Source organism: Taeniopygia guttata, chromosome Z (assembly GCF_048771995.1).
Source record: "Taeniopygia guttata chromosome Z, bTaeGut7.mat, whole genome shotgun sequence".
Lineage (NCBI taxonomy): Eukaryota > Metazoa > Chordata > Aves > Passeriformes > Estrildidae > Taeniopygia > Taeniopygia guttata.
The window spans coordinates 68,809,935-68,825,682 of NC_133063.1; the positions used below are offsets into that span (position 1 = coordinate 68,809,935).

The 15,748-nt window shown below is 38.8% G+C and overlaps 2 protein-coding genes across 5 annotated transcripts in view; both read right to left on the reverse strand.

The window, feature by feature from the left end:
• Positions 1-15,748, reverse strand: part of PUM3 (pumilio RNA binding family member 3) — a 68,270-nt gene that overhangs the window by 25,786 nt on the left and 26,736 nt on the right. For 2 of the 4 annotated variants that reach the window (XM_072921776.1, XM_030258686.4), the window contains exons 1-10: positions 9,897-10,192; positions 9,605-9,711; positions 7,618-7,800; positions 5,799-5,934; positions 4,969-5,044; positions 4,200-4,293; positions 3,921-3,987; positions 3,207-3,381; positions 1,498-1,601; positions 905-983 (exon numbers count right to left, since the gene is read on the reverse strand). In XM_072921776.1, coding sequence (XP_072777877.1) covers positions 905-983; positions 1,498-1,601; positions 3,207-3,381; positions 3,921-3,987; positions 4,200-4,293; positions 4,969-5,044; positions 5,799-5,934; positions 7,618-7,800; positions 9,605-9,711; positions 9,897-10,177 — 1,302 coding nt within the window. In that variant the 5' untranslated portion in view covers positions 10,178-10,192. Of the gene's footprint in view, positions 1-904; positions 984-1,497; positions 1,602-3,206; positions 3,382-3,920; positions 3,988-4,199; positions 4,294-4,968; positions 5,045-5,798; positions 5,935-7,617; positions 7,801-9,604; positions 9,712-9,834; positions 10,193-15,748 lie in introns of those variants that run through there. The other 2 variants (XM_002196000.6, XM_072921777.1) reach the window with 2 other exon arrangements.
• LOC105760879 (heat shock factor protein 5) overlaps positions 12,625-15,748 on the reverse strand; it is a 29,522-nt gene continuing 26,398 nt past the window's right edge. Inside the window, exon 3 of the mRNA XM_072921778.1 lies at positions 12,625-15,552. Within this exon, the coding sequence (XP_072777879.1) occupies positions 15,410-15,552 (143 nt within the window). The 3' untranslated portion in view covers positions 12,625-15,409. The remainder of the gene's footprint in view (positions 15,553-15,748) is intronic.

Sequence of the window (15,748 nt, forward strand, 5' to 3'; positions counted from 1 at the left end):
AGGAACAGATCTGCAGAAGGGCTTTCCAAACTCCAAAGAGCATGTCCATAGACTACCACATTTGCACAGAAAGCCAAGCAAGAGGATACAATCTTATTCCCCTGATTCATGCAAGCCTGCGAATCCAAATGCATTCTCAGCCACAGCATTACACAAAACCATGCACAGGAATGTTCTAGGCTCTGAAGATACTTCACTACCCTTAGCTTTGGGTTTATTAACAGTAACAAAGAAGTAAGTATTCAGGGAGTCCAGTCTGGCAGAAAGAAGTAAGAGACAGCGAGTTTAGAAGGCTCTGCCTGAAGTGAGATGGTTCTGAGCTGCAGAACCATGGTGTGGCTGATGGACACACCTTGAAGACAGGTAAAGTCAAACAGGATAACAGCTTAAACCATGTCACATTAAAAAGACAGATTTAGGCCTAAATACAAGAATGTCTGATGTAATCTTAAACTTGCAATTTAATACAGACATAGCAAACAAAGTTTTGGTTGCTGACAGAAAGGTCAATCTCACTGTATTTTGGTCAAGAGATTTTTGGACAATCACTGCAAATTTTTAAGAAACAACACACTAGAAAGCTGAACTACTGCAAGCAATGGTCCTCACTTTAATTATATTCTCCAGCTATTGAGAAAGGTCATTTAGCAGAAGAGAGGAAACAGCAAAGTCATCTCACTTTATTTTACAAATTCAAGTATCACAAACACTTGTGAAAGTTCACTCTGACTATAATCTCCATTCAACATTACTATCTATCTAGATATGATCTATCTAGAATCACCAGATGTGCAGAACTCTTTTAATGAAAGATGTATTTTTGTCTAGTTAACTTACAATATTTTCACAAGAAGATAAAAAACAAAAGGCAAAAGAAGACAAAAAGAGAAATAAAGATACTTACAGATCTTTGTTTTGGAAGAGCGTAAGTGAAAAAGTCCAAAAATACTTTATGTACCAGTGAGTGCTTTATCACCGCCTCTCTGTATTTGGATAGATGAAAATAAGCAAAAGTTTCCCACAAACAATCATTTAAAATTACGTTACGAATACCTCATTTGTATTTTAAAACATTAGGCAGCATGATGAGCAAAAAACACATGGTCATTTTGGATTCAGATGTTTTAACATTTACAGTAAGTGGAAGATTCTAACAAAACTTACAAATTATAGAACGTATTTTCTTCACTGGAGAAGCATATCTAATAATGTGTTATGGAAACATTTATGCATTTATGTTATGCAACATTTCTACCAATTTTCTGACTGGGACAGAGACCACTCTAATTCATAGAAGGAGAGTTCACAATTAAGGGAAGATACTCATTATGACACCTGAACAAAACCATAGACTATTCAGCACAGCAACATTACAGCTTAAAAGAGTATCAGTATCACTGTCATCTGAACTTACAAATATACCAGTGTCATTGTTTGTATGTCAAAAACAAACTGATTTGAGCTAGACTGTTACATTCAGCTGATTTTTGTCCTTACTTCTGTGCCATTGGTGTAAGAATCTGCTTCATTTCATCCAAGATGGCCTCTCTCTTTTCAGGTTGAGCTTCTAGCACTTTGTCCAGTGTTGGGACAGCTGGTGTCTGAAATGAATGCACAGAGCTTTACTCGTACCAGTAAGAATCAGAGTTCATAGAAAATTACAATACTTAGACCTTTTTCAATCACATGTCAGGAATGCCAAGAACAACATTAATTTTCTGCAAAACTTAGAATTTTTACCATTTTAAAAATAAAATGCTACCTTTTCTGAGTATGTCAGAAGTTGTAAACTTCAGTTTCTACAAATTAAATATTCCTCATTAGCAAACAAAACCCACTTCTATAGCCTGAGCTGCTTTTTGCCAGTTATATCAGCTCTTCATGCTAGAAATACATAAAACTGGCATTGTGTTAAGGTGCTCCTGAGCTAAGCAGAAATCCTGCTTTAAGCACACATCAGAGGGCAACACAACAAGTTAATGAACTGAGAAGCTAACAAAGGAGATTCCAGTTCAGAAGCAGCACAGAGGGGGAATATATACCATATACCTTACACATATAAGTACTTCCTGGTATCTTAACAGAAGAATTACACTGGTAGCTCTTGTAAAATAATCTGCTATTAGAAGAAAATTCAGACTGGATAGACAATTAGAAGAAATATTTTTTAAACCATCCCTGCTATTTTTTAAAGACTACATTGCATTTTTTTATAAAGCTACATTGTGCTGGATCTTGATTTTGCACCACAATGTATGGCTACTTAAAGCAGTTATGCCAAAAATACCAGAATGATGGAAGCTAACAGTGCACTTCATTTCATAGGCTGTTTGACTCTCAGTACAAATTACAGCCCATAATCACAACAAACACACCTCTCTACTACTCAGTGTTGTAAAATGCCTAACTAAAACTTACAATACCTTATAATAACTTACAATGTTAAGAAAATACAGGTTCAGAAATGAGCTGTTAATTTTAACAGAAATCTTGAGTATAAGTGAACAGGTGAAAAAGGTATTAGAGTGGAGTTAGTAATTGTGTAAAACAGTTCTGTACTTCGTAGCAAACTTCCTAACCCTAATGGATATCAACTTTATGAGTCAGCAAAAATTAAAAACAGAATCCAAAAGAATGGGGGTTGCAGTTTTTAAGAAAGTTCCAACTGCCTGGTGAGGATCTACCATAGACCTAGATTTCAGTGGAGCTTGGACTCAAACCCTACAGCTTCCATGGAAAAAGAAAACAAAGAGAAAAATTAAGCCTAAATGGAACACTGTATGTGGATATCGGCTCACTCTGCCCACACTCAGTTTTATAAGACATAAGGTAGTTCTGACCAAGAGTCATCTACAGTATTAATGAAGAATTACACCTAAGTCCTACCTCAGCAAGGATGATATCAGCCTAGACACTATGAGAACTGAAACTATGGAAGAACAAACTGTCTTTGATGAGCAGAGCAAGCTCATACATGAACACAGCGTATCTTATATAGTACAAACTAAAACAACACACTACAATTTCATCTAAACTAGAATTGTGCAAGTAATAATTACATTTAAACATGGTAAACTAAACTACCTCTGGACACCTGACAGAAAGAAATGTAATTAAAAGAAATAATAAGTAAGATAGGTAACGCCCTACTAACTCAACACCTTACGGGCTAAATAATCTTAAACTAGAAAGTATTGAAATACCACCTTGTAAACCTGGAAAGTGTTCCCATATAGTTCTTCCGTCAGCATATTCCTCTGCTCCAGAATGGCTTTGTCATTATATGCATATTCCACCACAGAAGATGCTTCAGCATGACGGAGCATTTTTTTCACGTGGCCTTTAAAACTTTTTATTATTTCTGCAACTTGTGCTTTTGTCCTGTTTTACAGGGAAATACAAATAGCAAGAGTTAAAACTTCCAGAGATAAACTTAGCTATTGACAGTTTTATTTTTCGAAACATATTTAGGTAGCAAGTTTTATCATAGAAACCATTAAATTTATGAATCTGAATCAGCCTTATGGCACTTGAGAAAATATGTAAAGAAAGCCAGGTGTGGAGAAATTTTAAGGCATTTCGATGGAAAGTAAACAGTGAATAAATTCTAGAGAAAAACAAATACCATCCTCAAATGCTTAGCAAAGAAAAATTTCAAAAGCAAGTATTTTAAATACAGATAAGATCAACTCTGACAATAAATCTAACCATTTTTTGGTCATGTTTTCCTTGACATGTACAGCATTAGCTTTACTTCTTGCAAAAATAAAAACACCAATAGCACTCCCCTGCCTTTACTCAATAGTATTACAAAGATATCTCCAGAGATATTTTTTATTCATGATCAATCCACTGTAGATTAAGAAGCATTCACACTGGAAATGAAACAACACTGATGAGCAAATTCACTTGATACTCACCCATACATAAGAAACTTCTTCACAATATTTCTGGAATATTTTGACTTGCTCAACTCTACTAGGCTATCTAGAATAAGGGAGAAACATTCAGCTGGTTTATTTTTCACTACTTTAACTCCATGCAATGATAAGTCATTATTTAAATAAGTATGAAGAGTTCACTAGAAATGATGTATCAGTTCAGGAAAAAAAAGGTTAAAATATTTAACAGAAGACAACATGGCTTGTTAAAATGCATCCCAACCACAATACAGAAGCATATAAGTAAAATGAAAATACCTTTCAATTCTTCAAATGTCTCTTGCTTTTGCTTCTCATTACCATACTGAATAAAGCACTGGATCACTCGGGTTGAATCGTGTGCAAATGCCAGCTATAGGACAGAGATATTTTGTTACTCTAGGCCATTTAAAAGGCAGTATGCACCATAATTATTTTAATGTATGTGCTCTCTGGTATAGTTTCATGACACATGTAATGCCAATTATAAAATTAGAAAAGCAGTTACTTGATTATAACAAACCCAAGACTTACAGATTTTTACCCCTTCACAAGTACTCTATCAAAGAAAATACAGATAACAGTTGCTGACAATTAAGGACATGTATTAAGGTTTTTCATACCGAAATAAAACCATTAAATGGTATCTCCATTTTGTCCCTCTTCTTTATAATTTCAGAGTAACTATGATGAAACAGTTCCACTTCAACACAGAATACAAAAAGTCCCAACATGCTCTTCATTGTAAATTTTACATTTTGAGAATAAAGTAGAAAGATTGTTTAGTATAATTAAGTATGAGGATGCTAACTTCCCTAGAAAATTGCAAAGCAACAGTTGTGACTAATTAAATCTCTTGAGTTCATGAATGCCAGCTAACATCAAATTTCATGGAACTAAAGCTACTTGGCAGCCTTTTACAATAGCCAGCTAACAGACAAAGCATCCCAGGACTACTGTCCTGTTTTTATTCTTTTTGCTCACAGTTTCACCATTCTTTAAAGAAGAATTTATGAATCTGTGCACTATACCATTAGCTTTTTCTTACATTTTTAATTTTCCCATGAAGAAGCTTCTGTAGTTCATTCATCAGCTTTTCTCGTTTCTCCTTATCGCATTTCTTCCTACAAGCAAAAAAAAATCTAGTAAAACAATTCTAATTCAGGAAGCAGTTTTTTTGTAGTATGATTCACTTGTATCTATAAATTAAGAAACAAGACAGTACAAATCAAACCAGGTTGGCTTCTGCCAATGCAAATTTATCCTCTCATTCATTAACCCTGTACAGGGATGTGATGAACCTGTTTCAGTTTGTAGAAATCAAACCAGAATTCCGTACTTTAGCTTTATTCTTTTTTTGAGTAAAAAAATACTTTTTGAATTATAAACTCAAATTTGCAGTCAGCTGCTTACAGGTTCAAAAATCTTTAAGTCTGCAAAGCACAAACACTCAGAATAAGCAATATTAACTTTTCTTGCTGACATGGGGCACCAGTTCTAGAATTACAACCTCAGACAGAGACAATGAACTTTTACTTAAAACCCATGCAGTAATCCCACTGCAGGATCAGGGTGAATCAGTGTATGCTCTCTATTTCAGGGTTCAAAAAAATGCAATTTCTTAAGCAATTACTCACAAATTTATAAATTTTAGCCAAAAATACAAGTTTGATCCAGACATTCCTAAGACCACAGGTTACCATACTGTGTTTGATCTACCCACAAAATTGCATGCAATTTTGAATTTTTTAAAATTTACTTTTCACCCAAAGAGATTCAGTTTTGAAATACAATTTTATATAATTACAAGATGAGAAAGAGGATATTCTAGCAATATATGACTAAAAGGCAATAGAGTAGGAGAAAAAAAGTCATTACCTTCTCATGCTTTCCCATATTTGTTTAGATTTTACAATTATGTCATAATTACTTTTATCATTAATTTGTCTGGTTAGCTTTAACTCTTTCTTTTCCTTTTTGAAGTCAGTCCATTTTGGCTTCTTAGAATCTGACCCTTAGGAAAAAGAAAAATATTTTCTACAGTCAATAAGTAAAAGAGCAGCAATAGAATTCTTTAGAATCCTAAACTGTGGCAGTTCTATGACTTGATTTGCTAACAATTCAGGACTTTTGCCTGCAGTTACACAGGTAGCTAACATGAAACCATACATCTTGAATAAATATGCTAACCTAGTAATCACCACTTCTAAACTACTGGGAGAACAAGGCAAACAATTAATTTTCCTCAAAACTGTCACAGGATGCATCACAAATCCCTTAATAGCTTGAAAACTGACTGAAGATGTACTCAGCAGCTATGGCTGCCCCAATAATTCTCCTGTTTTAGTTTACTCCTAATTCACGCATACCTTTCCCCTCTCCCAAAAGGAGAACCCAAACTCAAAGATACATATTTGAAAACTATAAAAGAAAAAAATTAACCTCCTTCTTACATGCCTAATCTTTTTACTCAGTCAAATTCCTTAAGCATGGTATTTTACGATACAACCCTTGTACACTGCCACACAGCAAACTGCGGCAAAATAATGTTATAAAAGGGCCCCATTAAAGACATCACCTAAAATTTTTAGAGCTTAAAGCACTGTTCATTGGTATTTAGCAGCATGTACTTAACTGTTTTACCCACTCAAAAACCCATGCTTTCTTTTTCACAAAGCACATTATTGATTTTTATATCACTCTCCAGAAGCAACAGTGACAAGAAAAATTTGTAATGCTTTGAGAGCAGTGCAATACACAGAGGCTTTCATTTACTTATGAACAATATTTAAAGGTTTGCTGTGAGTTTCCCCTTTTTTTAAAGCAGCCTAATAAAAACATTCTACTGTTATTAGATTTTCAGCTATCTAGTCCATATTTCACGTGAAGCCATTCTGCAAACATAAAAGAACAGCAATAATAAAATACTTGACATAATCTACTGTCCTTCAAACAAATGACATATTTCTGCAGAACTTCAGAACCCCTCATTTAAGATCCTACATCTCATTTTACAACATTGATTACCTGCTCCAGTAGAGCTTTACTTTAGAGGAGAGGATGGGACAAAATGAAGATCTCAAGAAGAAAAATGTAATTTGAAAAATAAATCAATTTAAACATGATAGAGCCAGACAACTATTTAGGCTTTCTGTATAAACACCAGAAAAAAAAAAAAAGTTGTAAAACATAAAAGCAGTAAAAGCAGAAAAACACACATTATGTTTTTCTCTTAGAGGATGTGACCAGAAAGGAAGTAATGTAAAGGATAAACAACTTTGTTTCATGAATTTCAGTTCCAAAACTTATACCAAGTACTTTTAGAACAGTCCAAAACACACTATGAAAAGCTCTGTGTTTGCAAATCGTCTGTAACAACTGCCAGTTTCTAGCTGACCACTTAACGCTGGCATTAAAATAAAGAGAGCTTTAGGATGGTATGGCAATTTTAAAATTTGCTACTGTGTCCTTGCCTTTGACTTCCAAAAAAACTCCAAACTCTTGATTTTCATGACTTGACTAAGCCTCAAGCTTAGTCAAATGAAGTAATTTTTCCCACAACAAAGCTTAAACAAGAAGTAAATGTGGAGTTATTCAGCCAATTTGGAAATGCAGACAGAAATAGGAAGATCTAGATGAACAAAGTGTTTCCCAAAACCTGGTTTCCCTTGATAACCATGCTTAAAAATCTGCTCACCTCCCTCTTCACCATTCTGGAGTTTTCTCTTCTTTGCGAACTTTTCTGGTGGCTGTTTATTCTTGAATTGTTTGACAGTAGCTTTTCCAGGTTTTAACTGTCCTTTAACAAATGTCTTGGAAATGGATTTAGGCTTTCCTTCCTCATCTCCTTTGTTAAAGACTTTCTTTGGTGGACCTGAATCTATTAACCAACACAAAAGAAATTAAAATACTATCATATAGCTACTGTTGCTTCAAAATAAAACAAAAAAATTACTGTAACAAGAATTAAAGTACTTTCTAATAACACTTCTGTATTTAACAAAAAATTCTTATGTGCTTCTCAAAGCTGGTGTTTTCACTGCACCCCCTGGGTGTGTATGTTTTCTCTAGGAACGTTTGCCCAAGCATTATCTTCTGGACAGCAGTGTAAGAGCTCAGGCATAAAAAGAATTACTCCATATTAACAATTTCACCATCCTCAACATCAAACTCATCAATCCCCAAATCCCCACACTTTTCATGATCAGAGCTGTTTTAACATCATCTGTTCTAAGGCAGCAGTGAAAGGCATCTTCTCAATCCTAACCCACAGCAGGTTCCCATCTAGCTTCACCACTTAGATAGTTTTGTCTTAATGTAGGAATGCCAAGTCTAGAATCAAAGTCTATCAACTTCAAATTTTAACTGAGAATATTTCAGATGAATCAAACAGAGATGAAGGGCTTGCAACGCAACCTGTTTAAAGCATTTCAGCAAATTAGTGGCTCATACAGTCAGTGCAGTTTTGAATACAAGACAGAGTTAGAGAATGTCTGTGGCTGGGAGGCACCTGTTAAAGTCATTTGGTCCAACCTGCTCATGTAAGGACACCCAAAACCAGCTGCCCAGGACCACGTCTGCGTGACTTTTGACTATCTCCAAAGTGGTAAACTCCACCATCTCCCAGGCCAATCTATGCCTATACACAGTCACTCCCAGAGTAAAAAAGGTTTTCCTGATATTGAGAGGAAATCTCCTGTGTTTCAGTTTGTACCCACTGTTCTCTGGTCCTGTCACTGGACACTACTAGAAAAAGGCTGGCGCTGTCTTTGAACCCTCCCTTCAGACACCTGTATACATTGAGTAGAACCCCCTCAGCCCTGTCTTCTCTCTTGTCTTCTACCAGAAGAGATGCCCTTCATCATCTTTGCAGCCCTTCATTGGGCTCTCCCCAGCACGTCCCTTATCCCTATTGCACTGAAGAGCCAGAGATGGGACACAGCACTTCAGGTGAAGCCTCACCAGGGCTGAGGAGAAGGCAAGGGTCACAGCCCTCAATCTGCTGACAGCACTCCTCCTAACACAGCCCAGGATGTAGCTAGCCACCAGAGCACACTGCTGATACATGTTCAACTCTGACCAACAGGAGCCCCTGGGCTTTCCTCGGTGTTTTCGAGTGCATAATGGAGCTGCTCCCTTCAAGCTGCAGGACTCTGCCCTTTGCTCCTTGAGAAACTTCACCAGACCTCTGCCATCCCAGTGGTCCGACCTGCTGACATCCCCCTGGAGGGCAGCATGACCCTCTGGCGCATCTAACACTCCTTGCAGCCCTGTGTCACCTGTAAATCTGAAGATGTTGCACTTTGCCCCATCATCCGGGCCCTCCATGAAGCTGCTGAACTAAGCTCGACCTTGTACTCGCTCCTGGGGCCCACAGTAACCAGCGGTCTCCAAAGAGCACACCAGTCTCTGGACCCAGCCATTCAGCCGCTTTTCAATCTACCTCATCAACAGCTCTTGCAGCCCTTAATTCATCAGCACCTCTGCGAAGATGTCAAAGCACAGAAGACACTGTAAAGTCTTACTGAAGTCCAGGCAGACAACACCCACTTCTTGTTGCTCATCTGTCTAACTAATTGTTTCAAAATAGGAATTTACCGAGGGAGAAAAAAATAAAGAACTCCAAGCATGCCAGTACACAAGCATAACCATTAAGTCAGGGCTCCTACTGACGACCCTCCTACCATTATCTTTTTTAAATCTCCTTTTCCCGTGCGGCGCTTTTCCACGAGGTCCTTTTCCACTCTTCCCCGCGAACTTCTTTTTACCCTTGTTATCCATCGCGGCAACACTGCAAACGGAGCAAAGGACAACATTAATGGACAGCCGCGGCTCGCCCGTGAGGGAAAGAGAGCCCGCGCCTCCTGGTTAACAGGCGCGGCGGAGTCAAACCCTCCAGCAGACGGTGGGGTACCAGAGGCCGCAGGCAGACAGACAGGCAGGCAGACAGACAGACAGTCAGGCAGACAGACAGACAGGCAAGCTCGGCCCCAGTCCCGCTGTCCTGGATCCGCGGCCCCGGGCCCGCCGCTCTCCGCGTCCACGTGCGGCCCTGCCGCGCCCGCCGGCTGCGAGAGCGGCCGCCGCTCCCCATTGGCCGCCGCGCGCCGCCGCGCGACAGTGCCGCACTGCGCCGGCCGCGGGGCGGGACAGGGCGGGACATCCGGGACACCGGGACACCGGGAAACCCGGGACACCGGGACACCCGGGACACCGGGAAACCCGGGACATCCGGGACACCGGGACACCCGGGACATCCGGGACACCGGGAAACCCGGGACATCCGGGACACCCGGGACACCGGGAAACCCGGGACACCGGGACACCCGGGACACCGGGACACCGGGACACCCGGGACACCCGGGTGCGGCCCCGCGGAGCGGGACCCGCCAGACAACAAGCCTCCGTCAGCCAGCAGTGTGCCCTTGTGGCCAGTGGTGTCCTGCGGAACATTAGAAGCAGTATTCCCAGCAGGTCCAAGGAGGTGATCCTGCTCAGCCCTGCTGAGGCCACCCCTGGAGTGCTGTGTCCACTTCTGGGCTCCTCAGGACAAGGGAGACATGGAGCTCCTGGGGCAGGTCCCACAGAGAGCAAAAGGGGTGACTGAGGGACTGGAGCATCTCTTAGGAGGAAAGGCTGAGAGAATTCTGTTCACAGTCATATAATGCGCTGAGTTGAAAGGGACCCAAAAGGATTATCAAGTCCAACTCGTGCTGCACAGATACCCCCCAGAATCACATGATATATCTGAGAGCATTGTCCAAATGCCTCCTTAAATGCCTCCATCAAGCTTGGTGCTGTCACCACTTCCCTGGGGACCCTTCCATTGCCCAGCCACCCTCTGGGTGAGCATTCTTTTTCTGCTAAACCTCCCCTGACACAGCTTCAGCCATTCTCTCAGGTCCAGTCACTGGTCACCACATGTTCCTCCTCTCAAGAGATACTTATTAGCATAGGAAATCTTTTTTTTCTGCTGGGATTTTTTGTGATGATGATTTATTTTAGAGGAAGTACCTTGTTCAGTTCTGTGCTATTTCCTTAACTTGGGTGTATTTCATGCTTTGTGGTAATATTGTCCCTTATTAATGCTTTTATGAGTGTTTGACTAATGTATATGTGAGGATCTCTGTAGTGTTAGCTGTATCACCTCAGCATAGAGAACTACCCATAACTATGAAAACAAGTCTCTGCTTCCCCTTGCACCACCGAAGAAATGCCAAAGATTGGGATTTCTTCACAGATACACACAAATGTTTACTGTAGGAAAAAAATCAAAAGCAATTCAAAGTAAAAGCTTAACACTGACTTTTGTTCAGAGGCCATTAAACATAAGATTTATTATCTTAAGTTCCATTGAGCCATTGAGCAATGCTTTGTTGGCAGTGTTATGAACAAAACAGCCTGGCTGGGACACTTGACTTCGGCTAAGTACTGACACTGAAATGTTAATTAGCTAATTGCTCCTGGGAATTACCTACCTCCCCCCACCCTCACTACCATTCTAGGACTGGGATGCAAAATAATCCAGTGGAATCATGGGAGGGGGTTTTGGGGATGAAAAACACCCCTAAATGGAAAAGATGGGCACAGTGGAGGGGGCTGGATGGGTGTGCTCGTTGGGGAAAAGTCTGTGTTTGACCTGTCACCATAACCTACAGAGGACCAGAGTGGACTGGGGTGTGGAAAGCAGGAGCAAAGCACACACACTCTTTCTGGTGTTACCAGGAGGAAAGGAGGGGACAGCTGCTGCTGAACTTCAGCAGCAGACTCTGCACATTCCCCCACCCTTCGGCTATCAGTGTGCCAGGAGGAAAGGAGAGAGGACGGTCTGCTGGGACTTCAGATACAGACTGCACGCCTCTTCACCTCCAGCTACCAGTGTGCCACGGAGACTCCAGGGACAGACTCTGCACCCCTGCTCACGCTTCGGCTACGGGAGAAGCTACAACAGCGGGGGCGAGCTCCTTGTTGAGCCCCTTGCCGAGCTGACTTTTTAATAAAGAGCTGACCATTAATAAAGGCATAGACCCTGTTCATTTCAGCAGGAGTTTGGAATTGTGATCTGTTGGATATCTGACAACAGACTAACCAGTTACATGAGGAACATCTAGAACCTCCTGTAGAAAAATACTGAAATCCCAGCATAATTAGGCTGAAATCTCCATTTATTATTGTGAGATGCCTGAGAAATGGCTAATCTGGGGAGGGACGACTGTAAAAAAGGTATTTTTATACTGCCCACTCCCTTTTCTTTGTTTTCTTGACTTTACTTTTGTTTCTTTTTCTTCTGTAAATATGTGCGTCTGAATGTCACTAAACTTGGTGAGCTGAACCTGAACTGTTAACAGGTATTCAATACCTCTTGGATGCTTACAGCAATACATTTTTCTTGCAATTTTTCTGCCTTACTCCACTGTTGAGCTCTTGTCCTCTATCCTGCTGACTCTCCAGCTACACCATGACAATGCATCTTTTCCCCATTTTTAGTTCCCATTTGATCAATGCATATTTGTAAATATGTGTGTTTTCTAATTATGAAACGTAGAAATATGTATCTCACATGCCAGGACTTAAGGAAGAATAAAATGCATGCAGTCTGGAGACTTATTCTTCCAACCTCTAAATGCCTTTTTTCCCCTCTCTCTTTAGATTTTTTTAATCTTAAAAAAAAAAAAAAAGGCAAGCACAAAATGTAGAAACTTAGTTAAGCAAATTAACACCAACATAGTTGTTTCACTGCAGTTAGATCCAGATGCATCAAAGTTGCTTTTTGATATCACAGTTGTCATAATTATTTCAAAGAATTCTGTGGAGATAGCACACGCAACACGCAGTATATCACTGGTTCTCTTAGCAGCCACTACATTAATAGTAAACACACTGATTTCCTATACTATACCTAAGGAAAGAATAGTCTAATACCAGTACATACAGATAGACGTTCAAAATGAATGCTACTGAAAATGCAACCTACCATGAACTGCTATGTATATATCATTGCTTACAAAAATTTAAATGTATCTGTCTGGGGTGAATGTAAAAAAAAAATCAACCATATGCAGTTGATAAGATCAGCTACAAAAAGCATTTCTTACTGCTGTAATTTCTTGAAGATGAACCTACTACATGACCATGGATCCAACCTGGCAGTGCTGTCTGCTGCTGTTGTTTTCCTCCCTCTCATTTACTTTCTTCCTTAAAAAGATGTGAAATTGTCACACAAAATTCACAATGTAAGGTTTTTCCCCTTAGAAAATCAGTTCTTTTAGAAGAGGTTTGAGATTGAAATGTGAGATCAAAATAGGCATGCAGGTCAGTAGGAGATACAACAAATCTCTCAGCTGAATTCAGATTTCATGTACTCCTTTCATTATTGGCAAGGGAAACTTGCCAGACTCTTGAGAACTGAACAATGGCTGCCTGGTATTTGGATTCTAATGTTCCTGGATTAGTTGCCTTCTCATACAGGCCTCAAACCTCCAACCCCTGTACAGACTAAATTTAGGAAGGATAAATAATCAACTATGTGACATTGCATCAGAAATCTCATTCCAGTGCTTGTGCAGGGTAGAATGATAATTTCTGTTATAATTCAGAAGCAGCACCCCACTTTAAATTGTATTTTTTTTAACTGTGTAACAAAGCAGTCATTTGTTGTGCCAACTTGATTTTATACTAGGAACCTCTGCTTTCAGATCTGTATTATGATATATTCTATCCATACCTATAAATGGATGAAAGAATAAAATGCTTCTAATAAAAATATAACAATTCTACAGCTTACAACACTAGCTGAACCAAGTAAACGTAATAAGTTCCAATATCAGTTTTTTTTTACTCTGTATTTTACCAAAAACTATTGGCAGCTTTCTAGTATTTAATAAAGAATTTTATTAAATTGAAAGTGTAAGCACAACACTTGGCCAGTGTATTTCAGAAAAATATAATTGGAATAAAGCCAGGAAATCAATTCTCTGTGGTATTACTGGATTTGTTAAAAAAAAAAAAAAAAACAACATTATTTCAAATTTGGATTGTAAGTATTGTCATTTTGATTTGCAGCTGTGCAAGCAAATGTGAAATGCTGCCAAATCCACTGTCGTTTACTTCTCAAAGGCAGAGGCTTTCTTTTGCTCTTAAGTATAAATTCTCAGACCATTGCCTTCATGGAAGTGAAAGGTTTCACTGCCTGGTGAAGTCCAATCTTTTATTTTTACCTTATGCTGTAAAATTAGTAGGGACTTGTTTTAAATCAGAAAAAAATGTCCAGAACTGCCCCTTCCCTACTATCCATCCGTGTAGTACAGAGGTAAATATTTGCATGTGGGAGACTTTGAAGCAGTGGCATAGAAAGGAGTCAGGCTGTATGTGTTGGCAGAATGTCCCACCATGCACAGGAATTAACATGTCCTAGTTTAAAAATGCTCCGAAAGTTATCTCTTGCCATTGAATAAAACTTTCTTTTTTTTTTTTTTTTTTTTTTGGGAGGTATTTTTTGCCTTTGCTTTTTCTTTTGCTTTTTCTTTCAGCATTCTGGTAACTGTTATGGGAGGGCAGGGGCTGAATGGAGAAGAATCAATTTAAAAAAAACCTTAATGAAGCCTCACAAGGAAAGCCTGTTAAATACAGTTAGTGTGCTCTGGCAGGATTTCACAACCAAGCACTGTAAGAGCTAGTGTGTATAAGAACAGTAGTCAACATTATTGAACTCAATATAGTTAATTGGCTAGCAACTAGGAAAACATACAGTCATCCTTTACTTTCAATTTTCAAACTAGAATACCACTTCATATAACTTAGGGTGTTTCTAGATGTAACACACAACTTGAACATTTTACTTGGTACTTTCTTACAAACAAGAGATAGCACTCTGAAAGTGATTTCTACTTTTTTAGTTGCTTCAAAACTTACTAAAATTTTATTTTGCTTGTAAATAAATAGACTTGTATCACCTTTAAAATCACTCGTGCAATGGATGCTGAGAATAGGAACAGAGATTTTAGAAAACCAGTAAACTTCCTTATAATTATCCTCACAAAAAACTTTTAGACTTGAAACCAATAGTAGCCAAACCAAAAACATAAGAAAGCTAGGCAGTGTCAATGTTACCAGTCAAAGCTAAGGAAATTAATATTTTTTAGTGCTGCACTTTTGATATGCCGATGAAAATTAATTAATTTTTCATCAGATTCCATGGATATTTGTTTTGTAGCATTACTGTGGAATTTTCATATAGGCCTGAGTCAAAAATACAAAACAGGAAACAATTAATGTGTTTTCCATGGGTACTTCCAGGAAAAAAAAAATCCACCAGCTGTGTTTCCATATTTTATGCTAAATACAGCATAAGAATGAGAACAGAGCACAGCCTGTTTTACTTATAAATCCTATTTTTTTCTTCTTCTTTTGGAAGAAGTGATGGCTCCTTCCTCCTGCTTTTTTGATATGTAATTAACAGCTTTTCTTCCAAAATATGCTGCTGTAAACACCTAATAATGTCTCTGCTCAGCTGGAATGGATTGCAGCGGGTAGATTTCTTTCCTCTCTTTGCATTTAAAACAGAAAGGAGGCGTCCTTTGTTTCCAACCCAATATACAATTGGCAGAATTCATCTCGGGCACACTGCTGATTCCTGCAGTCATGCAAAACAAAAGGAAACAGCAGAGGATTTAAGGACACATTAGTTCAAATAAGAAAATGTCAACTATTTTGTCACAGCACTAAAACATTACCAAAGTTATATAAAGCTTTTGTCTTTTGCTCTTTGTCACAAAGCCTAAATAGAATTTTGACTTATATAAGTAACCACTGCTCATACAAAATAACAA